At 43.6% G+C, this 25,864-nt stretch overlaps 1 protein-coding gene across 1 annotated transcript in view; it reads right to left on the bottom strand.

Annotated features, from left to right (window-relative positions):
• LOC139372545 (pyridoxal kinase-like) overlaps positions 1 to 16,539 on the bottom strand; it is a 36,147-nt gene extending 19,608 nt beyond the window's left edge. The window contains exons 1-2 of the mRNA XM_071112282.1: positions 16,276 to 16,539; positions 11,008 to 11,062 (exon numbers count right to left, since the gene is read on the bottom strand). Coding sequence (XP_070968383.1) covers positions 11,008 to 11,062; positions 16,276 to 16,539 — 319 coding nt within the window. The remainder of the gene's footprint in view (positions 1 to 11,007; positions 11,063 to 16,275) is intronic.
• Positions 16,540 to 25,864: the final 9,325 nt, after the last annotated feature.

The raw sequence follows: 25,864 nt of genomic DNA, 5'->3' as shown, positions 1-25,864 counted from the left end.
TCCAGAAGGCGAGGTCAGTACAGGTGCATCAAAGCTGGGACCGAGAGACTGAAAAACAGCTTCTATCTCAAGGCCATCAGACTGTTAAACAGCCACCACTAACATTGAGTAGCTGCTGCCAACACACTGACACTGACTCAACTCCAGCCACTTTAATAATGGGAATTGATGGGAAATGATGTAAATATATCACTAGCCACTTTAAACAATGCTACCTTATATAATGTTACTTACCCTACATTATTCATCTCATATGCATACGTATATACTGTACTCTATATCATCGACGGTATCCTTATGTAATACATGTATCACTAGCCACTTTAACTATGCCACTTTGTTTACATACTCATCTCATATGTATATACTGTACTCAATACCATCTACTGTATCTTGCCTATGCTGCTCTGTACCATCACTCATTCATATATCCTTATGTACATATTCTTTATCCCCTTACACTGTGTACAAGACAGAAGTTTTGGAATTGTTAGTTAGATTACTTGTTGGTTATTACTGCATTGTCGGAACTTGAAGCACAAGCATTTCGCTACACTCGCATTAACATCTGCTAACCATGTGTATGTGACAAATAAAATTTTATTTTATTTGATTTGATTTGAAGAGGTGGCATTCTCTCATCCTTAGCCAAAACGAAACTGCTTATAAAGGATAAGTCTGAGCCAAGTCTTTTCAAAAACTAGTTTCCATTAACCCAGTGCAGGGACATAAGAATGGCAGCTAACAACAAAAATAACCAGAGGAATGAGTCTGATTTAGGTGGCAACACCTTTTAAGGCATTCACAGATGGATAATTCATGAGCGACGTGTATGGGGTCTTTTAATTATTATGCACTTTTTGGGCATCATGTCCCAAAGAATCTGTATTTTTGAATTTATTTGTATCTTTATTTCGACAGAGAGTCATGCTGAGACCAAGGTCTCTTTTACAGATGAGCCTTGTATCAAATACACATCAATACACATTAACATAAACCAATACACAAAAAGCAAATGAAATCATAGAAAACAAACACATTCTTCAGTAAAAAGGTTCTTAATTAGCCGTTTGAATTGCCCTAGAGGCACCAACTCTTTTTTTCCCCCTCAGTGCATTCAAAATAACTTAAAACCTGAACATAATAACAAACTTAAGCTTAAATCACTCAGAGCACGTGGTCAAACTCATTCCACGGAGGGCCGAGTGTCTGCGGGTTTTCACTCTGCTCTAGTACTTGATTGATGAATTAAGGTCACTGATTAGTAAGGAAACCCCATCACCTGGTTGTCTAAGTCTTCCCCTGAGGTATCATGTAAACTTCAGGACTTAAAGCGGATTTAAACACGGTTGATTTGTACTGCTGGACTGTATGCAGTTGGTTAGGTGTGAACTCTGTATCAAAGCAAATGGGGGACGTTTACCCAATTACCCACAAGCTGTGGGAGCGTAGGGAGGCTGAGAGGACACAGGGAGCTGTGTGACAAGTGGACAGAGAGGGCTATGGGACTAGCATATAGCATGGTGAGGACTGAGGGGCCAGGGATTAGCTTGGGCCCCAAGCCCAGAGAGGAGAGCTCTAATAGGGGTGACGATAGCAGGACAGTGCCTCCCCTCGTTGAACAGTACAGACCCATCTAGATAAATGTTTACCGTTATTTAACCAGGAAAGATCTTTGAGGTTAAAACCTCTTTCGCAAGGGCGACCTGGATCATTCAAGCGGATGAGGTCAGCACAGCCAAGTTGGCTCTTTGACACGGTTGTGCTCTCCAGGACATCTGCCCATGAATGAACACTTAGCAAGAACACACCAGCGGGCAAACGAGGCTGGCTGATTCATATGTTGACTGACGCAGTGCAATAGATAGGGTCATTCCCCAAACCTACGTCAGATACGCAGTTTAATTTTCCCTCTGCTCCCTTTTAATCTCCCTCACAATCACTCACTTTTTCTCCCTCTTGCACACGCTGCTCATCAGGGTGAGGCAGGGATCCGTGGTTTTCCAGACGGAGCAATACATGAAGTGAGACGGAAACTGAGAGGAGCCTGACAGTGGTGTGATCTCAATTAGCACTCATTCACATGTTCCTTTCACAGACACACACGGACGTGCGCACACACAAACACACTGGTGTCTACCATGTCATTCACCTTCAGCTCGAAGACCAACAGCCCCCTCCCATCCTAGGCTATAACAGTATCCACAACAACAAAACGTTTGGCACAATTGTTACACAATAGCACTAGTGGCATCCATTGCATTCTGCTGTCACTATTGACATCACAACAGAGCTGGAGTTTCCTCTGTGGTGGATGTGATGGCTCATTGGGCCGCCGGCAGGTGACTCGTGCGGCAGTGAGGCGTGAACAGGCAGCGAAGTGATTGGGCTGTGATTGGCGGTGCCTGGAGGTTACGTCCAAAATGACGCCCTATTCCCTACATAGTGCACTACTTTTGACCAGCCCTGGTCAAAAGTAGCACACTATATAGGGAATAGGGGTCCATGGTTTGGGACACAGCCTGACAGTCTTCATAGAATCCCTGGATATCTGAGCGAGATTACTGTGAGTCTGACTGACTTCAAAACGGGGCTCCTGTAACAAGGGTGGTTCAGAGAACCTTGCTCGCATGTTGATTAGTAACCTTTCCTGAGACTAAGCCGGCTAACACAATCTTGTGACATACAAGAGACCCAGGTTCAAACTACAGTTGGTCACATTGGTGGTGTAACCTGGATGGGTTCATGTGAGGCGCAGGAGGAAGTCAAAGAGGAGTAAAGTGTAAAGGAGGTGGGTCATGTAAGCTTGCATCATGAGTAACCTTGTCTGAGACCTGATGATTTGTGTAGGCTTAGTGGGCTAACACAGTTTTGTAGGGCACAGAAGACCCAGGTTTGAACCCTGCTGGGAACACTTCTCAATGGAGGATACAAGACACACCAGTGGCACTGAAGATGGCCACAAACTTGCTATTCTATTTAGTAACGTCAAAGGCCTATTAAGCAGGGCAGGTGTGTGTGTGTGTGTGTGTGTGTGTGTGTGTGTGTGTGTGTTTTGTGTGTGTGTAAGAGTGAGAGAGTCAATAAGTGCAGTAGCCTATATTGTAGTGCGGCTCAAAAGCGGCCCATTTTTATTTATTTCACCTTTATTTAACCAGGTAGGCAAGTTGAGAACAAGTTCTCATTTACAATTGCGACCTGGCCAAGATAAAGCAAAGCAGTTCGACATATACAACGACACAGAGTTACACATGGAGTAAAACAAACATACAGTCAACAATACAGTATAAACAAGTCTATATACGATGTGAGCAAATGAGGTGAGATAAGGGAGGTAAAGGCAAAAAAAGGCCATGGTGGCAAAGTAAATACAATATAGCAAGTAAAACACTGGAATGGTAGATTTGCAGTGGAAGAATGTGCAAAGTAGAAATAAAAATAATGGGGTGCTAAATAAATAAATAAAATAAATACAGTAGGGAAAGAGGTAGTTGTTTGGGCAAAATGATAGGTGGGCTATGTACAGGTGCAGTAATCTGTGAGCTGCTCTGACAGTTGGTGCTTAAAGCTAGTGAGGGAGATAAGTGTTTCCAGTTTCAGAGATTTTTGTAGTTCGTTCCAGTCATTGGCAGCAGAGAACTGGAAGGAGAGGCGGCCAAATAATTGGTTTTGGGGGTGACCAGAGAGATATACCTGCTGGAGCGCGTGCTACAGGTGGGTGATGCTATGGTGACCAGCGAGCTGAGATAAGGGGGGACTTTACCTAGCAGGGTCTTGTAGATGTCATGGAGCCAGTGGGTTTGGCGACGAGTATGAAGCGAGGGCCAGCCAACAAGAGCGTACAGGTCGCAATGGTGGGTATATATGGGGCTTTGGTGACAAAACGGATTGCACTGATGGACTGCATCCAATTTGTTGAGTAGGGTATTGGAGGCTATTTTGTAAATGACATCGCCAAAGTCAAGGATTGGTAGGATGGTCAGTTTTACAAGGGTATGTTTGGCAGCATGAGTGAAGGATGCGTTGTTGCGAAATAGGAAGCCAATTCTAGATTTAACTTTGGATTGGAGATGTTTGATATGGGTCTGGAAGGAGAGTTTACAGTCTAACCAGACACCTAAGTAGTTGTAGTTGTCCACGTATTCTAAGTCAGAGCCGTCCAGAGTAGTGATGTTGGACAGGCGGGCAGGTGCAGGTAGCGATCGGTTAAAGAGCATGCATTTAGTTTTACTTGTATTTAAGAGCAATTGGAGGCCACGGAAGGAGAGTTGTATGGCATTGAAGCTTGCCTGGAGGGTTGTTAACACAGTGACCAAAGAAGGGCCAGAAGTATACAGAATGGTGTCGTCTGCGTAGAGGTGGATCAGAGACTCACCAGCAGCAAGAGCGACCTCATTGATGTATACAGAGAAGAGAGTCGGTCCAAGAATTGAACCCTGTGGCACCCCCATAGAGACTGCCAGACAGCAGACCCTCCGATTTGACACACTGAACTCTATCAGAGTAGTCAAGTAGTTGGTGAACCAGGCGAGGCAATCATTTGAGAAACCAAGGCTGTCGAGTCTGCCGATGAGGATGTGGTGATTGACAGAGTCGAAAGCCTTGGCCAGATCAATGAATACGGCTGCACAGTAATGTTTCTTATCGATGGCGGTTAAGATATCATTTAGGACCTTGAGCGTGGCTGAGGTGCACCCATGACCAGCTCTGAAACCAGATTGCATAGCAGAGAAGGTATGGTGAGATTCGAAATGGTCGGTAATCTGTTTGATGACTTGGCTTTCGAAGACCTTAGAAAGGCATGGTAGGATAGATATAGGTCTGTAGCAGTTTGGGTCAAGAGTGTCCCCCCCTTTGAAGAGGGGGATGACCGCAGCTGCTTTCCAATCTTTGGGAATCTCAGACACCACGAAAGAGAGGTTGAACAGGCTAGTAATAGGGGTGGCAACAATTTCGGCAGATAATTTTAGAAAGAAAGGGTCCAGATTGTCTAGCCAGGCTGATTTGTAGGGGTCCAGTTTTTGCAGCTCTTTCAGAACATCATCTGAACGGATTTGGGAGAAGGAGAAATGGGGAAGGCTTGGGCGAGTTGCTGTGGGGGGTGCAGTGCTGTTGACCGGGGTAGGAGTAGCCAGGTGGAAAGCATGGCCAGCCGTAGAAAAATGCTTATTGAAATTCTCAATTATGGTGGATTTATCAGTGGTGACAGTGTTTCCTATCTTCAGTGCAGTGGGCAGCTGGGAGGAGGTGTTCTTATTCTCCATGGACTTTACAGTGTCCCAGAACTTTTTTGAGTTAGTGTTGCAGGAAGCAAATTTCTGCTTGAAAAAGCTAGCCTTAGCTTTTCTAACTGCCTGTGTATAATGGTTTCTAGCTTCCCTGAACAGCTGCATATCACGGGGGCTGTTCGATGCTAATGCAGAACGCCATAGGATGTTTTTGTGTTGGTTAAGGGCAGTCAGGTCTGGGGAGAACCAAGGGCTATATCTGTTCCTGGTTCTAAATTTCTTGAATGGGGCGTGTTTATTTAAGATGGTTATGAAGGCATTTAAAAAAATATCCAGGCATCCTCTACTGACGGGATGAGATCAATATCCTTCCAGGATACCCCGGCCAGGTCGATTAGAAAGGCCTGCTCGCTGAAGTGTTTCAGGGAGCGTTTGACAGTGATGAGTGGAGGTCGTTTGACCGCTGACCCATTACGGATGCAGGCAATGAGGCAGTGATCGCTGAGATCTTGGTTGAAGACAGCAGAGGTGTATTTAGAGGGCAAATTGGTTAGGATGATATCTATGAGGGTGCCCATGTTTAAGGCTTTGGGGAGGTACCTGGTAGGTTCATTGATCATTTGTGTGAGATTGAGGGCATCAAGTTTAGATTGTAGAATGGCTGGGGTGTTAAGCATGTTCCAGTTTAGGTCGCCTAGCAGCACAAGCTCTGAAGATAGATGGGGGGCAATCAGTTCACATATGGTGTCCAGAACACAGCTGGGGACAGAGGGTGGTCTATAGCAGGCGGCAACGGTGAGAGACTTGTTTTTAGAGAGGTGGATTTTTAAAAGTAGAAGTTCAAATTGTTTAGGTACAGACCTGGATAGTAGGACAGAACTCTGCAGGCTATCTTTGCAGTAGATTGCAACACCACCCCCTTTGGCAGTTCTATCTTGTCTGAAAATGTTGTAGTTTGGGATTAAAATGTCAGAATTTTTGGTGGTCTTCCAGAGAGTAAAAGGAGGTTTCTGGGGGCGATAAAATAGCATCAAGGTATAATGTACAGACAAAGGTATGGTAGGATGTGAATACAGTGGAGGTAAACCTAGGTATTGAGTGATGAAAAGAGAAATATTGTCTCTAGAAACATCATTGAAACCAGGAGATGTCATTGCATGTGTGGGTGGTGGAACTAATAGGTTGGATAAGGTATAGTGAGCAGGACTAGAGGCTCTACAGTGAAATAAGCCAATAAACACTAACCAGAACAGCAATGGACAAGGCATATTGACATTAAGGAGAGGCATGCTTAGTCGAGTGATCAAAAGGGTCCAGTGAGTAGAGAGGTTGTTTGGGGGTCACGGCGATTTAGACAGCTAGCCAGGCCATCGGTAGCAAGTTAGCATAGGATGGAGGTCTGTTAGTAGATTAGTGGGGTTCCGTGTGGTAGAGGGGATTAATCCAAATCACACAACAACAAAAAAAACAATAGATATAGTTATAGAGGCCCAAGAAGAAAAAAAATTGGAATTCAAAATCAAATCAATTTTTATTGGTCATATATACAGTGCACATGGTTAGTAGATGTTAATGCGAGTGTAGCGAAATTCTTGTGCTTCTAGTTCCGACAGTGCAGTAATATCTAACAAGTAATCTAACAATTCCCCAACAACTACCTAAGACACACAAATCTAAAGGGGTGAATGAGAATATGTACATATAAGTAAATGAATGAGCGATGGCCGAGCGGCATAGGCAAGGTGCAGTAGATGGTTTAAAATACAGTATATACAGTGCCTTGCGAAAGTATTCGGCCCCCTTGAACTTTGCGACCTTTTGCCACATTTCAGGCTTCAAACATAAAGATATAAAACTGTATTTTTTTGTGAAGAATCAACAACAAGTGGGACACAATCATGAAGTGGAACGACATTTATTGGATATTTCAAACTTTTTTAACAAATCAAAAACTGAAAAATTGGGCATGCAAAATTATTCAGCCCCTTTACTTTCAGTGCAGCAAACTCTCTCCAGAAGTTCAGTGAGGATCTCTGAAAGATCCAATGTTCACCTAAATGACTAATGATGATAAATACAATCCACCTGTGTGTAATCAAGTCTCCGTATAAAAGCACCTGCACTGTGATAGTCTCAGAGGTCCGTCAAAAGCGCAGAGAGCATCATGAAGAACAAGGAACACACCAGGCAGGTCCGAGATACTGTTGTGAAGAAGTTTAAAGCCGGATTTGGATACAAAAAGATTTCCCAAGCTTTAAACATCCCAAGGAGCACTGTACAAGCAATAATATTGAAATGGAAGGAGTATCAGACCACTGCAAATCTACCAAGACCTGGCCGTCCCTCTAAACTTTCAGCTCATACAAGGAGAAGACTGATCAGAGATGCAGCCAAGAGGCCCATGATCACTCTGGATGAACTGCAGAGATCTACAGCTGAGGTGGGAGACTCTGTCCATAGGACAACAATCTTTATTGCACAAATCTGGCCTTTATGGAAGAGTGGCAAGAAGAAAGCCATTTCTTAAAGATATCCATAAAAAGTGTTGTTTAAAGTTTGCCACAAGCCACCTGGGAGACACACCAAACATGTGGAAGAAGGTGCTCTGGTCAGATGAAACCAAAATTGAACTTTTTGGCAACAATGCAAAACGTTATGTTTGGCGTAAAAGCAACACAGCTCATCACCCTGAACACACCATGCCCACTGTCAAACATGGTGGTGGCAGCATCATGGTTTGGGCCTGCTTTTCTTCAGCAGGGACAGGGAAGATGGTTAAAATTGATGGGAAGATGGATGGAGCCAAATACAGGACCATTCTGGAAGAAAACCTGATGGAGTCTGCAAAAGACCTGAGACTGGGACAGAGATTTGTCTTCCAACAAGACAATGATCCAAAACATAAAGCAAAATCTACAATGGAATGTTTCAAAAATAAACATATCCAGGTGTTAGAATGGCCAAGTCAAAGTCCAGACCTGAATCCAATCGAGAATCTGTGGAAAGAACTGAAAACTGCTGTTCACAAATGCTCTCCATCCAACCTCACTGAGCTCGAGCTGTTTTGCAAGGAGGAATGGGAAAAAAATTCAGTCTCTCGATGTGCAAAACTGATAGAGACATACCCCAAGCGACTTACAGCTGTAATCGTAGCAAAAGGTGGCGCTACAAAGTATTAACTTAAGGGGGCTGAATAATTTTGCACGCCCAATTTTTCAGTTTTTGATTTGTTAAAAAAGTTTGAAATATCCAATAAATGTCGTTCCACTTCATGATTGTGTCCCACTTATTGTTGATTCTTCACAAAAAATACAGTTTTATATCTTTATGTTTGAAGCCTGAAATGTGGCAAAAGGTCGCAAAGTTCAAGGGGGCCGAATACTTTCGCAAGGCACTGTACATGTGATATGAGTAATGTAGATATGTAAACATTATGAAAGTGGCATTATTTAAAGTGCCATTGTTTAAAGTGACTTGTGATCCGTTTATTAAAGTGTCCAGTCTGTCCCAGCTTTGATGCACATGTACTGACCTCGCCTTCTGGATGATAGCGGTGTGAACAGGTAGTGGCTCGGGTGGTTGATGTCCTTGATGATCTTTTTGTCCTTCCTGTGACATTGGGTGCTGTAGGTGTCCTGGAGGGCAGGTAGTTTGCCACCAGTGATGCATTGTACAGACCGCACCACCCTCTGGAGCGCCTTGCGGTTGAGGGCGGTGCAGTTGCCATACCAGGCTGTAATACAGCTCGACAGGATGCTCTCAATTGTGCATCTGTAAAAGTTTGTCAGGGTTTTGGGTGACAAGCCAAATTTCTTCAGCCTCCTGAGGTTGAAGAGGCGCTGTTGAACCTTCTTCACCACACTGTCTGTTTGGGTGGACCATTTCAGTCTGTCTGTGATGTGTACGCCCAGGAACTTAAAACTTTTCACCTTCTCCACTGCTGTCCCTTCGATGTGGATAGGGGTGTGCTCCCTCTGCTGTTTCCGGAAGTCCACGATCATCTCCTTTGTTTTGTTGACGTTGAGTGAGAGGTTGTTTTCCTGACACCACACTCCGAGTGCCCTCACCTCCTCCCTGTAGTCTGTCTCGTCGTTATTGGTGATCAAGCCCACTACTGTTGTGTCGTCTGCAAACTTGATGATTGAGTTGGAGGTGTGCATGGCCCCGCAGTCGTGGCTGAACAGGGAGTACAGGAGAGGGCTGAGCACACACCCTTGTGGGGCCCCTGTGTTGAGGGTCAGCGAAGTGGAGATGTTGTTTCCTACCTACACCACCTGGGTGCGGCCCTGTAGAAAGTCCAGGACCCAGTTGCACAGGGCGGGGTTGAGACCCAGGGCCTCCAGCTTGATGATGAGCTTGGGTGGTACTATGGTGTTGAATGCTGAGCTGTAGTCAATGAACAGCATTCTTACATAGGTATTATTTTTGTCCAGAGGGGGTAGTGCAGTGTGCACTGTGATAGCGAGAGCGTCATCTGTTGACCTGTTGGGGCACTATGCAAACTGAAGTGGGTCTAGTGTGGCCGGTAAGGTGGCGGTGACATGATCTTTGACTAGCCTCTCAAAGCACTTCATCATGACAGAAGTGAGTGCTATGGGGCGGTAGTCATTTAGTTCAGTTATCTTTGCTTTCTTGGGTACAGGAACCATCTTGAAGCTTGTGACGACAACAGACCAGGATTGGGAGCGGTAAACACACCAGCCAGCTGGTCTGCGCATGCTCTGAGGACGCAGCTAGGGATGCCGTCTGGGCCAGCAGCCTTACGAGGGTTAACAAGTTTAAATGTTTTTCTCACGTTGGCCACGGAAAAGGAGACGCAGTCTTTGTTAAAGAGCCGTGATGATGGCACTGTATTATCCTCAAAGCGGGCAAAGAACGTGTTTAGTTTGTCTGGAAGCGTGACGTCAGTGTCCGTGACATGGCTGTTTTTGTTTTTGTAGATTTCCTGTAGACCCTCCCACATACGTCTCGTGTCTGAGCCATTGTGACTCCACCTTGTCCCCGTACCGGCATTTCACTTGTTTGATTGCCTTGCGGAGGGAATAACTACACTGTTCATTTTCAGACATATTTCCAGACCTCTTTCCATGGTTAAATGTGGTGGATTGCGCTTTCAGTTTTGCGCAAATGCCACCATCCAGCCACAGTTTCTGGTTAGGGTAGGTTTTAATAGTCACAGTGGGTACAACATCTCCAATGCACTTCTTTATAAATGCACTCACGAGTCAGCGTATAGATCAACGTTGGTCTTCTGAGGCTGACCGGAACATATTTCAGTCCGCGTGATCAAAACAATCATGAAGTGTGGCTTCCGATTGGTCAGACCAGCGTTGAATGGTTCTCGTCACTGGTACATCCTGTTTGAGTTTCTGCCTATAAGACAGAACGAGCAAGATGGAGTCGTGGTCGGATTTGCCGAAGGGAGGGCGGGGAGGGCTTTGTATGCATCGCGGAAGTTAGAGTAGCAGTGGTCGAGAGTATTAGCCCTGCGTGTCGTGCAATCAATATGCTGATAGAATTTAGGTAGCCTTGTTCTCAAATTTGCTTTGTTAAAATCCCCAGCTACAATGAATGCAGCCTCCGGATACATAGTTTCCAGTTTACATAGAGTCCAGTGAAGTTCCTTGAGGGCCGTCTTGGTGTTCGCTTGAGGGGGAATGTACACAGCTGTGACTATAACTGACAGGAATTCTCTTGGTAGGTAAGATTTCAGTGTATTTCCTGAATTGACTAAAATGTAAATAGAATTAACCCCAACCCTGCTGTACATTATAAGTACCTGTATGATTGGAGAATTGTACCGAGTTGATTGAATCCACCTCAAACCCCAGCACCTGTGGAAGAGACAGACAGAGCATTAATCAAAGCATCGTGGTGAAGATGAACAATGTGGAATCGTATCAAATGCCATTCCATTTGATCCGTTCCAGCCATTATTATGAGCCGTCCTCCCCTCAGCAGCCTCCACTGGTGGGTAGGTTAATTACTTTAGGCCCCTCAAACTCAACTCTGGCCCTCGAAACCAGTTCCACTGCTTTTTTTCCATTGTTCCCCTCTAATCAAGGACTGATTTAGACCTGGGACACCAGGTGGTTGCAATTCATTATCAGGTTGAATAAAAAAACAGCAGGCTCCGGAGCTCGTAGGGTAAGAGTTGAACACTACTGATCTAGGCTATACAGAGGGCCAGATTTAGAGATTTGGTGGTCCATTTAAAAATGCCATTGAACCAGCCCCCAAAAAAGGGAAATTTCCCCCCCATACATTTGTATTATTCCACAACTAAAAATACATTTTTCGTAGTGTTTAATGCATGCAATTCTGAAATGTATTGTACCTATAAAGCTGTTGAGTCAGTGACTAACAGTGAGGATCCCCTGGGCTATTGGGGCCCATTTAATTTGTCTAAGTCCACATCATATGGTGGAAATAGTCCACAAAGCTAGTACAGCCCTACACGTTTTAAATGACCAGCCATTTTACTTATATTTGGACTAGCAGTTTCAGCTACCTGTACAATAGGGTTCCTAGTCTTCAACTAAAATGACATAATGTAACTGGTGGAAAGCCTCATGTTTACACTGACTCCTGCACTGTATTGAGTAGGCTATCCCATGTTTTTTTTGGTTGTTAGACATAACTTGACCTTTCTATAAATAGAAGGCAACGGTTTTGACTTAGAGTACCCACACTAATAGATTTTACTTACATGACTTCACTTGCAACAGATTGATATAACCAGTTTTGAGCCCCGCATTTAGCCTATAACCTGTTTTAGAAAAATGTCATCATCTAATATTTTAAGAGCTTTCAATGTCTGCTTATTTGCCCTCTTTATATATAGTACGGTTCTGACTTGGTGTCAGAAAGCAAAAAAGAGACCATGTTTGTATGCGGCTTTATTAACTCAATAATACTTTTTTACATTGTCTGCAAACTGATATGTGACATGTATGCAAAATGTTACATGGTCTCTTTTTTGCTTTCTTGAGTAAGGCAGCTCCAAAATGCCTAGTTCAGTGCTTTCTGTGTTGGTGGGGCAGCCAGAGGAAAATACAGAGCGTAGGGGTTGGTAATGTTTTCTAGTTGCGCCGTGATTGGCTCAGTGTTCTGTCACTCATTTGGGACCCTACGTCACCGCAAAATCTAAGGGGAGAGCTTGAAAATTCAAGCCCCTTGGGTGCTGCCATAGATTTACATTAGAAGTGTCCATTCAAGAAGGCTCAAGGTCATTGGACACAGAAAAAATTATGTTAAATCACGTTATACAGTACCAGTCAAAAGGACACACCTACTCATTACAGTTTTTTAAAAGTTTTTTTTACTATTTTATACATTGTAGAATAATAGTGAAGACATCCAAATGATGAAATAACACATATGGAATCATGTAGTAACCAAATCAAAATATATTTGATATTCTTCAAAGTAGCCACCCTTTGCCTTGATGACAGCTTTGCACACTCTTGGAATTCTCACAACCACCTTCACGAGGTCGTCACCTGGAATGCATTTCAATTAACAGGTGTGCCTTGCTAAAAGTTTGTTTGTGGAATTTCTTTCCTTCTTAATGCGTTTGAGCAAATCAGTTGTGTTGTGACAAGGTAGGGCAGGTATACAGAAGACAGCCCTATTTAGTAAAAGACCAAGTCCATTATGGCAAGAACAGCTCAAATAAGCAAAGAGAAACAACAGTCCATCATTACTTTAAGACATGAAGGTCAGTCAATCCGGAACATTTCAAGAAATTTGATGGTTTCTTCAAGTGCAGTCGCAAAAACCATCAAGAGCTATGATGAAACTGGCTCTCATGAGAACCGCAACAGGAAAGGAAGACCCAGAGTTAACTCTGCTGCAGAGGATAAGTTCATTCGAGTTAACTGCACCTCAGATTGCAGCCCAAATAAATGCTTCACAGAGTACAAGTAACAGACACATCTCAACATCAACTGTTTAGAGGTGAAAGCGTGAATCAGGCCATCGTGATCAAATTGCTGGAAAGAAACCACAACTAAAGGACACCAATAATAAGAAGAGACTTACTTGGGCCAAGAAACATGAGCAATGGACATTAGACCAGTGGAAATCTGTCTTTGGTCTGATGAGTCCAAATTTGAGATTTTTGGTCTTTGTGAGACACAGAGTAAATGATTATCTCCGCATGTGTGGTTCCCATTGTGAAGATTGGAAGAGGAGGTGTGATGGTGTGGGGGTGCTTTGCTGGTGACACTGTATAGTGATTTATTTAGAATTCAAGGCACATTTAACCAGCATGGCTACCACAGCATTCTGCAGCGATACGCCATCCCATCTATCATTTGTTTTTCAACAGGACAATGACCCAGCACACCTCCAGGCTGTGTAAGGGCTATTTGATCAAGGAGAGTGATGGAGTGCTGCATCAGAAGACCTGACCACAATCACCCGACCTCAACCCAATAGAGATGGTTTGGGATGTGTTGGACCACAGAGTGAAGGAAAAGCAGCCAACAAGTGCTCAGCATATGTGGGAACTCCTTCAAGACTGTTGGAAAAGCACTTCAAGTGAAGCTGGTTGAGAAAATGGCAAGAGTGTGCAAAGCTGTCATCAAGACAAAGGGTGGTTACTTTGAAGAATCTAAAATATATGTTTTTAACACTTGTTTAATTGCTACATGATTCCATGTGTTATTTCATAGTTTTGATGTCTTCACTATTATTCTACAATGTAAAACATAGTCAAAATACCTTGAATGAGTAGGTGTGTCCAAACTTTTGACTGCATCTACCGTAGCTTTGATAGGACTGATCATTTCAACATCATACTTTGAGGCTATGTGGACAAAATCTTAGCTAGCAAGCTAGACAAGCAGTCATAATCATGAATCAAGTGGACAATCTACTGGAAAATTATTTTTAATCCTTGTCATTATGAAGAGAAATTATAGATAAAACGTATCGGTGCTCATCGGCCATTGGACATAAACATTATACAACAAGTTGGAAATCGCATATTCAACAATGAGTGGTTTGGAAGGAATCAGTGGCTAACTGAAAGTGTTGCAAAACAATCACCAACCTACTATTCAGTGGAGAGGATATGTGGTCCAAGTCTGGGTTTAAGGGTCTATTTTCCAAGCTTAAAAGGATAAACATTCACATGCAACACCATGGGCCAGAAAAGGTTTATTACATTGGCCGTGCTGTCAATCCAGCCTGACTTCTGCCACATTCAAAACAACTTGATACTCGGAACTGGGAAATCTCAGACTTCAGTGAGTTCAAGACAACTGGGAACTCAGAAAAAAACGAGCTCTGACCGGGAAAATACGTTTTGAACAGTCATCTAACTCGGAATTCCAAGTCGGGAACTCTGGCCTCTTTCTAGAGCTGCAACCTGAAGATCACTGACGTCATGATTCAACCTTGTTTTTTGGGTTCCCAGTTGTCTTGAAAACACCATAAATCCAGAGAATGGCAGACTTTGATCACAAAGTTTGATGACAAAATTTGCCCACAAGAAGAATGGCCGTGCCACCTTCCTGTTCAACTGATTACAGCACAAAAAGGTGAGACGAAAAATGTATTGCATGCTGCTGAATAAATTATGTAATATGCCAGCGAGATATGTATACTGTAGCTAAGAAAGTAATACTAAGTGTATGTTGTGTAGTAAACTGTTAGTAGCCCATGTGCCTCTCCCTAATAATTTGGTACCTTCCCCCCCATAACTTAGCCTACTGTTCTGATTTGGTGGTGCACATGTAGCCTATAGCCTGTTTTAGAGAAATGTCATCATTGAATATTGAAAGAACTTTCATTGTCTGCTTATTTTCCCCCTTTTATTCATCCTATGGTTCTGACTTGGTGTACAGGGAGAATAGTGTAAGAACGGCCCATGCCCTGAATTCTGTCGCTGCACATTTCAAAAGTGCTGAACAAATAATTATATTGACTACGTCTGTCTAGACTCGCTCAATAATGTCTTAATCGAAATTACGGATTGCCTCTTATCCGCTTCTTGTCCCCTTATGCCATAGTTTGTACATCTCAATTGTCAGTAGAAGCCACATTTGTTTAAGCAAGTCAGCCATATCGGCTACGGGCAGTAAATGAGGCTAAATTAACTGTTAAGCTGCCAGACAAGGCTTCACTTATGTAGCCAGGTGTAGCGGTGGTAATGATTCACTCCATGGTGCTGAAAAGAAGGCTCTGCCCTTGGGACAGCTTTATGTAGGCCCTAACAGTCCATCATAGTACAATTAATGTATTGTTTAGTGTTGTGTAATGGCTTTGCTCGCATGCATCTGCCCCACCAAGATTTACATGCTAAAATCGCCACTTGATATAACCAATTGAAACAGGAGGTAAATCATTTTTGTGAATTATTTTTGGCCTAAGGGTTTAATCAAGATAATTATATTAAAAGCTCCTGTCTCCTCTTTAGTGACGTCAGTCAGAGGAATATACGCTAAATACGTCAGTCATTCATGCAGAAGCTCTCTGCTGTCTTTCTTGACTGATAGAATAGCAGAAACATCGGATTCCCAGCTAATTGAGGACAGCAGAAACTGAGGATTCCCAGCTAATTGAAACGCCTTTACGGTCATCATCTATGACGGACCTGTACATTTGGATGACAAACAACGCTGTTCAGGGAAATAATGACCACCATGGTACCCAAATCACAGCAGTGTCTAATGTGATGAGGAGGATGAGAAAATTGACAAGATTGCATTGCTGCAAGAGTAAAATCCGAATGAGTAAAATCCGTCACGAATGTCACACGCGTCCTTACTACAGTGTTGTGCATAATCCGACAGGCATGAACATGGAATGAATATTCTCGCAATTTATCACTGCTGATAACAATATGTCTAATGATTAACATATGATAACATGTAAAATACACCATCATCTCTATGTATTTGGAGTGTTCAGGAATTGTCATCACCATTGGGAGCGCCAAAAGGGTATTTGCCATGTGACCTTTTGCTACCTGCACGCGCGCACAATTGCGTTACATTAGCTCATCAAAACATTGAATCAGAATATAATAGATACCTACCTGTAACGGAAATGATGCCGATTTATTGCCAACATATCCCCTGACAACATGACTCTGAATTGACAATACTCTGCATTCCATTTCGTGCATAAAGTTAGAATAAAACACGCTACACAATCCGCGCAAAACAAACGCAGGTTTTGTGTTCAGGGCTGCACGTAAAGCAGCGATCCCGAGTCCACAATCCAAGGTGTTTTCAGTGAGGGTAAAATCAGAATCCAGCCACAAAACTGAAGGACATAGAACCCACACAGAAACGCTCATTGACGAGACACATCATTATTCTTCAGGCATTCGTGACGGGCACCTAAATCCACTGACATCACAAGCGCAACAATGAAACGGACGTGACAGCAATATTGTGAAATAGAAACAAGTGTGTTGCCTCTATAACAACAAAAATAACCAGAGGAATGAGTCTGATTTACCACCCGTAGCCCTTTACGATGTTATCGGTGGATTTCAAGGGCAGGTGTTGTGCGCACACACGAAACATGGGGCTAATACGAATGAAATGAATACAAATGTTGTAGGTGGAGCCCAACATTTGGAGCCAGGGATTTTGTTACTATAGAATTATTAATAGAAGCAATGAACCCTGTCTAAAAGGACTGTAATGGGAGCAAGCAGAGCGAGGATATTAGACATTTCTTTGGAACAAGAGGCAGTGTGGGAATCTGGTTTGGGTCCTTCATTATGTTACACGTTATGGGCATTGCTATCTGGGGTCATTGGGACGTCCCTACACCATAGCCTCGGGAAGAAGGGGTGCTGCAGCATCTATGACAGACCTGATTAAAACAAATAACAAAGTAGTGCACTGGTCCTTTACTGGTCCTGTACAGTTATGCGCAAAGACCTAAAACATGCCCATATCAAATTAAATATGTTTCTTGATCAAATAACATGGAAAACAACCACTTTTTGTGCAGTACTAATTTACCATACTTACAAACCACTTAATGTAAATGTACATTACTGTATTGTACATAGGCTGGTCATCTATGTTTGTACCTGTAGACTTTCCATCACCATCAAGAAAAACGATGCACAATACAGTAATTGAGTACATTGAGACATCATGTGGTTTATGATGATGTGATAAGATGATGATGCTCATTTGGTAGAGCATGGTGCTTACAATGCTAGGGTTGTGGGTTCAATTCCCAAGGGGGGCCAGAAAGAAAATGTATACACTAACTGCTGTAAGTTCCTCTGGATAAGAGCATTTAGTAAAAGGAATGAATAGACCATTTAAGTTTTCACATAGAAATATGTTGCATTTGCAAAGTATTTCAAGAAACTGGAAAATGTATATCAAGCAAGTATTATTAGATTAACTGTTTTGTACAGATAATTATGAGACTCAAGTTACAAATGCTGGTAAACACTCAAATACATTTAGACAAAAAAAATTCACAGTGCACTGGACCTTTACTAGTCCTGTGTTAGCTGACTTCTGTAGCGCAATTCTTTTTTGCAGCATGCCCACCCACAGACTACTTACCGCAGCTATGCCCTAGCCTAACCCTTAATCCTAATCTTAACCCCTAACCTTAACCATAACCCTTACCTAACCCTAACCTTAACCCTTACCATAACCATTGTACATTTCAACTTCAATGGGGTAGGGTCGTCCCAAGAATCCTGTATAACACAAATCTATACTTTATTGGCCATTTACATGGAAAGGCATTTCGTGATGTCAGCATGCAAATACACAAACACAACACAATATATTACATGCAGCACGGAAAACTGGAAAGTTAGTAGCAAGTCACACATTTAGGCTACATTTTCACATATTCAAAGTCTCTGCGGCTTACTGTCTGACAGGCTTACTGTCTGACCTTGTATTGGGCCTGCATCATCCTATGTCCCACTGTTCAGCAGCCTGGTGGCTGATGGAATGAAACTTGCCTCCTTCCTGTTCTTGCTGAACAGTGGGACCCTCTTGGAGGGCAGCAGCTCAAAACATTGGGATTGTGTGTGGGGTCCTCTATGATGTGTGCTTGGCCTTGTCCCTTGTCGGTTTATCATAGAGGCCCTGACACCCCCTGCACTGCAGCCTGCAGAGCTTGGACCCCAGGTTATCTTTGTCACATTGTGAACATCCTCTATCAGAAATAATAGGGGAGCTGGGGAATGGTGCTAATGTATAGGCTCTCTGAATGGTCACGCATACAAAATGATGTGAACATGGACTAGAGGGATTCAATGGAAGATGTATGGATATGAATGTACAGTAGGATATTGAGAATGTGACACTGACTGGGAAGGTAACAGTATAACCCCATCACTGGGAGATAATGGGACCTGTAGCAGCCTTCAGGTAATACACATACATACAGACACACATACACACATAAGCAATAGAGCCCACTGAATCAAGCCAAGCCAGACTCGTGTTGATACTTAAAGAGAGGGAAAATATTTCCTGTCAATTAGACTTGAAATAATGGACAATTTTAACCGTGGGAATATCGAGCAGCAAATTATTTAGAGCACTAACCCAGTCTACAGAGAGGAAGGTCAACAAGTTGACCAAGTCAAGACGAGGGTTATTTTTCAATTTGTCACTCGCAATTCCTCGGATCGTACTCCTCGCCGCTTTCTCGACCATATTGGAGGACAAGGTCCAAGGTCTCTCAAACCTTTTCCAATTCGTTTTGAGGAGGCAAGGCGAGGCAAGGCGAGAAGATGTGAGCAGACTGCTGCTTGCTTAGCCGTACCTCTTTTAAATTTCAGGCTAAGGAGCAAGCGTCACAAATCCCCATCTGCTACACACTCACCCCCCAAACTGACTCCATAGCGACCCCAACTATCGTGCTAACCAATCACCATTATAATAGACATCATTATAATGGATGCATTTAAGCCGGATGGTTGTGGTTATTTGAGGTGTTCATTCTAACTGTGCGTGCTGTTCGGTTCGGGCTGCTGAGTCACACAGTCTTTATCTGCACAGTCGTGACTGAGAGTAGAGATCTGAGAGGAGGAGGAAGAGGAGGGGATTAAAAGGGGAGCCTAACTTTGGCTTCGTGATATCACTGTACCCAAAACTGTGAAATTGAATCATAGCTACCAAGCTACCCAACACTGATTTAGCTTCTTCCTAGCTTTTAATTAGCTGTCTTCATGGGCGATTGGGTTACTCTGTATGAACATGGTTCCCATAGTTTAACTGTAGTCTGGCTGTGTCACAGGCTATGTGGACAATTCTACGTCCAGGTATCTTTCTCAATGAATCTTTCCTCGATTCCTTGTCTCCTTCTTCAAAATCCATTGGAGGAGGGATCATGGACGTTCTCCCTCAATACAGTTGAGAAGGAAGCTAGGAGATAGGATTCAAATGATCACATTGGAAAGACACATTTAGATATAGCCCATTGAGAACCTTTAGCTGTAGGGTTGAACAAAGAATAAGGTTCTGACATCTGCTGGTAAGATATTGCCATTACATCATTGTCCTCATTTATGAATGCCCTCTCCTTATTCCTACACGTGTATGGCGAGTTGTTGAAAGAGAAAGACCATTCACATACACATGGCCAGTGGCGACCTGCCATTCAGGGCAGAGCATGTTATTTTGGCATTAAAACGTGTTACATATCAGTTTGCAAACAATATTTGTAAAAATGTATTGAGTTGATAAAGCTGCATACAAACATGGTCTCTTTTTTGCTTTCTTGAGTAAGGCAGCTCCAAAATGCAGTTGTTTCAGCCTAGCTCAGTGCTTTCTGTGCTGAATTGGCTAATTTATCCCCCTCCTCTCCCCTGTAACTATTCTCCAGGTCGTTGCTGTAAATGAGAATGTGCTCTCAGTCAATTTACCTGGTAAAATAAGGGTAAAATAAATAAATACAATTAAATAGAGGGGTATCCAGCGGATAATACAGAGCATAGGGGTTGGTAAGGTTCTCTAGTTGCGCCGTGATTGGCTCAGTGTTCTGGCTCAGTGGCTCAGTGGTCACCGCAAAATCTACAGGGAGAGCTAGAAAGCTCAAGCCCCCTTGGGTGCTGCCATAGATTTACATTAGAAGTGCCCATCCAAGAAGGCTGAAGGTCATTGGCCACTGATAAAATGACGTCAAATCACGTTAAATCTCCCGGAGCTTTGATTGGACTGTTCATGTCAACATCATACATTCAAAACCTTAGCTAGCAAGCATTCATCACCATGAATCATGTCAACAATCTACTGGCAAATCCTTCTCAATCCTTGTCATATGAAGATAAATTATACTGTAGATAAAATGTATCTGTGGTCATTGGCCATAAACATTACACAACAAGGTGGAAATCACAAATTGAACAATGAGTGATTTGGAAGGAATCTGGCTAACTGCTAGCGTTGCAAAGCAATCACTATTTTTCTTCCCCTGCTATTCGTTTGAGAGGATATGTGGTCCAAGTCTTGGTTTAAGGATTTAAAACATCTGTCTGAAAGGGTTTGTTTTCCAAGCTAAAAAGGATAAACATTCATTTTGTAACACCATGGACCAGAAAAGGTTGAATACATTGGCCATGCTGTCAATCCAGCAAGACTTCTGCCTCGTTCAAAACAACTAGAAACTCGGAACTGGGAAATCAGACTTCAGTGAGTTCAAGACAACTGGGAACTCAGAAGAAAACGAGCTCCAACTGGGAAAATACGTTTTCAGCATCCAACTCGAAGTTCCAAGTCGGGAACTCGGGCCTCTTTCTAGAGCTCCGACCTGAATATCACTGAAGTCATGATTCAAACAGTTGTCTTGAAAGCACCATAAATCCAGAGAATGCCAGATGACAAAGTTTGATGACAAACAAGAAGGACCGCTGCGCCACCCTCCTGTTCAAGTGAGCACAGCACAACAGTGAGTCCAAAAATGTATTGTATGCTGCTGCATAAATTATGTAATATGTCAGGGAGATACAGTGCATTCAGAAAGTATTGAGACCCCTTGACTTTTTCCACATTTTGTTACGTTACAGCCTTATTCTAAAATGGATTATATCGTTTTTTTCCCTCATCAATCTACACACAATACCCCATAATGACAAAGCAAAAGCAGGTTTTTAGAAATTTTTGTAAAATGTTTTGTTTTTAAAGTATTCAGACCCTTTACACAGTACTTTGTTGAAGCACCTTTGGCATCGAGTACAGCCTTGAGTCTTATTGGGTACACCTGTATTTAGGGAGTTTCTCCCATTCTTCTCTGCAGATCCTCTCGAGCTCTGTCAGGTCGGATGGGGAGCGTCGCTGCACAGCTATTTTCAGGTCTCTCCAGAGATGTTCGATCGAGTTCAAGTTCGGGCTCTGGCTGGGCCACTCAAGGACATTCAGAGACTTGTCCTGAAGCCACTGCTGCTTGTCCTGAAGCCTTGGAAGGTGAACCTTCACCCCAGTCTGAGGTCCTGAGCACTCTGGAGCAGGTTTTCATCAAGGATCTCTCTACACATTGCTCTGTTCATCTTTCCCTGGATCCTGACTAGTCTCCCAGTACCTGTCTCTGAACAATATCCCCACAGCATGATGCTGCCAGCACCATGCTTCACCGTGGGGATGGTGCCAGGTTTCCTCCAGACGTGACGCTTGGCAATCAGTCCAAAAGAGTTTTGTTTCTCATGGTCTGAGAGTACTTTAAGTGCCTTTTGGTAAACTCCAAGTGGGCTGTCATTTGCCTTTTACTGGGGAGTCGCTGCAGATATTGTTGTCCTTCTGGAAGGTTCTCTCATCTCCACAGAGGAACTTTGGAGTTCTGTCAGAGTGACCATCGGGTTCTTGGTCACCTCCCTAAAATTTCTAAAAACCTGTTTTCACTTTGTCATCATGGGGTATTGTGTGTAGATTGATGAGAATATTTAAATCCATTTTAGAATAAGGCTGTAATGTAACAACATTTGGAAAAAGTCAAGGGGTCTGAATGCTTTCTGAATGTACTGTGTGCTTACTGCAGCTAAGAAAGTAATACTAAGTGTATGTTGTGTAGTAAGCTGTTAGTAGCCCATGTGTCTCACCATAATAATTTGGTCCCTTTCCCCCTCATATCTTAGCCCACTGTTCTGACTTGGGGGTGCACATGTAGCCTATAGCCTGTTTTATGGAAATGTCATCATCAAATATTGTAAGAGCTTCCATTGTCTGCTTAAATGCCCCCTTATATCCATCCTATGGTTCTGACTTGGTGTACAGGGAGAATACTGTAAGAACGGCCCATGTTCTGAATTCTGTCGCTGTACAATTCAAAAGTGCTGAACAAATAATTATTTTGACTAGACCCGTCTTAGCTCGCTCATTAATGTCTTAATCGAAATTACGGATTGCCTCTTATCTGCTCATCGTTCCCTTATACCATCGTTTGTACATCTCAATTGTCAGTAAAAAACACATTCGTTTAAGCAAGTCAGCCATATTAGCTATGTTTTTTTAAAAGATAGTAAATGAATGAACTGTTTCGCTGCCAGATAAGGCTCCGCTGATAGCCAGGTGTAGCAGTGGTAAGGCTTCAGTCTATGGTGCTGAAAAGAAGGCTCTGCTGTTAGGACTGCTTTATGTAGGCCCTAACAGTTTGTGGGCACCGTTTGTCACCGTTATAGTGCAATTAATGTATTGTTTAATGTGTTGTGTTGTGTAGTGGCTTTGCTGGCATGTTTTTATGTTGCCCCACCAAGATTTATATGCTAAAATCGCCACTGCACATGGCCATACACCCGCACACTTATAGACACCGAAGCACCACCCAAGAAAACAAGACACAGGAAGCAGAGAAAAAGGGTCAAACACTAAAGGGTTCTCCAGTAACCTCACCAGCTAATGACCTGTGATGTAATGGATCTCATTGTCCCTCCACTCCTTGGTGACACAGTACTGCTATTGGTGGCGTTAGATCACGAGAGGCTCTGCTCACTACACAATTACTAGCGTATAGTATTTTATTTTAGTCATACACTTAGACTCCGATAAGTACGCATCAAAGATCTTGACTGTTGACAATAGAGAATCCTTCCTCATATACAGTGTGCGCCAATGATCAGTCGCGTACTGTGCAATTCAAATGAGGGAGCATTCCACAGATGCATGGCCTCCTTACATCCATCTCTGTTAGCCTGTACACCTGAGTGACCACATCATATGGAACAGCCAGTAAGCAGGCTTATGACCTTTCACCTTACAACCCCAGACCCCCACCGCCCTCCCTAATTCCCCCAACACCTGTAGCAGCATAGTGACCTGAGTGTCTTCCCTGAAAACTCCACTGTAAAATGATGCTATCAGGTTCTCCATTGGTGGTGGTCGGTCAATTGGTCAGTCACTCAGCTAGGCAGTAGCATTATATCCTCGATGTTTGTCAGTGCAGTCCTTACTCTCCCATCGCTCCACTGTGGTCATCTTACTACCATGGGGCCAAGATGATTAGCTGGGGAGGAGATATGGCCATGCCTAATAGTGACAAGACTGCTGCTGATGGATCAGCCGAAGACTGGAAGGTGTGTAGCCAGACTGACCTCCCGAGGTCTGCGTGTTTTAACATCAACGCTGTTCAGATGAATGAACAACTGACAAGGAAGACTCATCCTCATCACTTTTTCTTTCTTTCTCTTTCTCATTTTCCCTTTTTCTCTCTCCCACCATCCATCTTCTCTCTCGCGCGCCCTCCCCCCATTTCTCTCTGTCTCTCTCTCTCTCGTACACACTCCATACAGGTGTCTGGGGCAGAGGGAACGGACCCAGTCCGTATTGTGGTTGAGTCAATCCTGGAGATCCCCACCACCTTCAAAGTCAGCTCCCTCAGCAGCCAGACCAGCGGCTCCTTCTCTCAGGACCTCCAGGACCCCCATGTACCCACCGCTCCGCCCCAGGAGCCGCCTGCCCCCATCCCAAAGAGCCAGGGCCTGCTCACCCTACCCAGCTACCTCCCTTCCATGCGCTTCCTCAAGGTCTGGCACGGTATGGAAGCCCCAGAGGACACAAAACAACCAAAAATATGTCACTTTCCCAATTCTGCCTGTCTGTCAGTCCTACTGACATAGTTATTTAGGGCTTTATTCAATATTCAATATTCAATCTGTATCGCTGAGGCATTACAGATTGAGCGATAGAAATGCAAAGGTCATTTCTGATTGAGCTGGCATACAGTATGCAAGGTTTACTGTGAATGTAGTCCCCACCAATGGAGGAACATTGCCTTTAAATTTCAACTGGACTTTAGTGCTGAACTTCCGTGATACGTATTGAACAGAGCCCTTCGAGTAACTGCTCTTCACCTCAAATCTGAAGGAGCACAGCAGGTTCATTGGCTAAGTCCTTTCCTCCAGGTCTGGTTGAGCCTATCTGCCTGCCGAACTATGCGGAGAGATTTGAGGAGGGGATGTTGTGCTGGATCTCTGGGTGGGGCGCCACAGTGGACGGAGGTGAATGGGCTCAAATTCAACACCTGAATAGATGCGCAAGCATGCACGTGTGTGTGTCTGTCTGTCTTTTCAGGGGAGACCAGTGTGTCCATGCATTCTGCCCAGGTCCCTGTGCTCTCCAGCAGGGACTGCAGTGGACTGAAAGTGTACCAGGGTGCCATCTCCCCTTGGATGGTCTGTGCAGGCTACCTAGAGGGGGGCAAAGACTCTTGCCAGGTATCTTTCAGAAGTGGACCTCAGAGTTCCATGCACCATTTGTCTAAAGGACAAAGTGCAGACAAAAAGCACACAGTGAAGACAAACGGTTAAAAGAAGGGGGTGGGCACTGTGTGTTGGCGATCACGAAATGGTGGTGATTCAGCAAGTAGAATCGTCAGAAAATTAACAGAAAATGACGACCGATTTCCTGTTCAAAGGCGCTAGGACGGTCACCCGCTGCTTTTAACCGTTCGTTAGCACAGTGTGTTTTGTGTTTGTGGAGTAAAATGCACTGCCGCTAATCCTGGTGTGTTTGGCGCCCAGGGGGATAGTGGAGGCCCTCTGGCCTGTGAGGACTCATCAATGTGGAAGCTGGCGGGGGCCACTAGCTGAGGCTATAGCTGTGCTGAGAGGAACAATTCTGCTGTGTACACTCTCATTCCCCACGCTCTGACCTGGATCCACCAGCAGATGAATTCTACTGTTGATATGGTGCACTCGTGAACTCTATTGGTGGCAGACAGTACTGCAAAAGTATTACGGCTGCTATGCAAAGGAGAGAGATAAATGGTTTAAATGGACAGTTCACCCCGAAATCATAGTTTGTCAGATGTTTTCAGACATCCAAATTAATTTAGGCCTGGATTTACTAAGAGTTTTCACCAGTTGCAGAATGAACTGTTCCTTTAAGAGTGAATAAGTCTTAAAGTTTGAGACAGCCAGTGGAAATCAATCGCTGGAAAACCTTTTTTAGTTTATTAGTCAGCGATGAATGATTGATATATACAAATCTGTTAGTCTATTTAACATCCAAATGAATATACTCCCATTCTATGATATCTTCCCACAGAAAGAAGAGGCACTGAGCCCTTGATCCCCAAAGGATACAGTAGCTGACATGGAGTACTTTACTCAGAGACACTATTTATTTGTTCTTAAGCACCACAGTGAACGGACACAATCTGAGGCTGAGCCATAGCTCTATTTTAAAGTCAGA

This window comes from Oncorhynchus clarkii, chromosome 18, assembly GCF_045791955.1.
Source record: "Oncorhynchus clarkii lewisi isolate Uvic-CL-2024 chromosome 18, UVic_Ocla_1.0, whole genome shotgun sequence".
In the NCBI taxonomy this organism is placed as follows: domain Eukaryota; kingdom Metazoa; phylum Chordata; class Actinopteri; order Salmoniformes; family Salmonidae; genus Oncorhynchus; species Oncorhynchus clarkii.
Note: the sequence above shows the minus strand (reverse complement) of the source record. Positions and strands in the feature narration are given on the sequence as shown.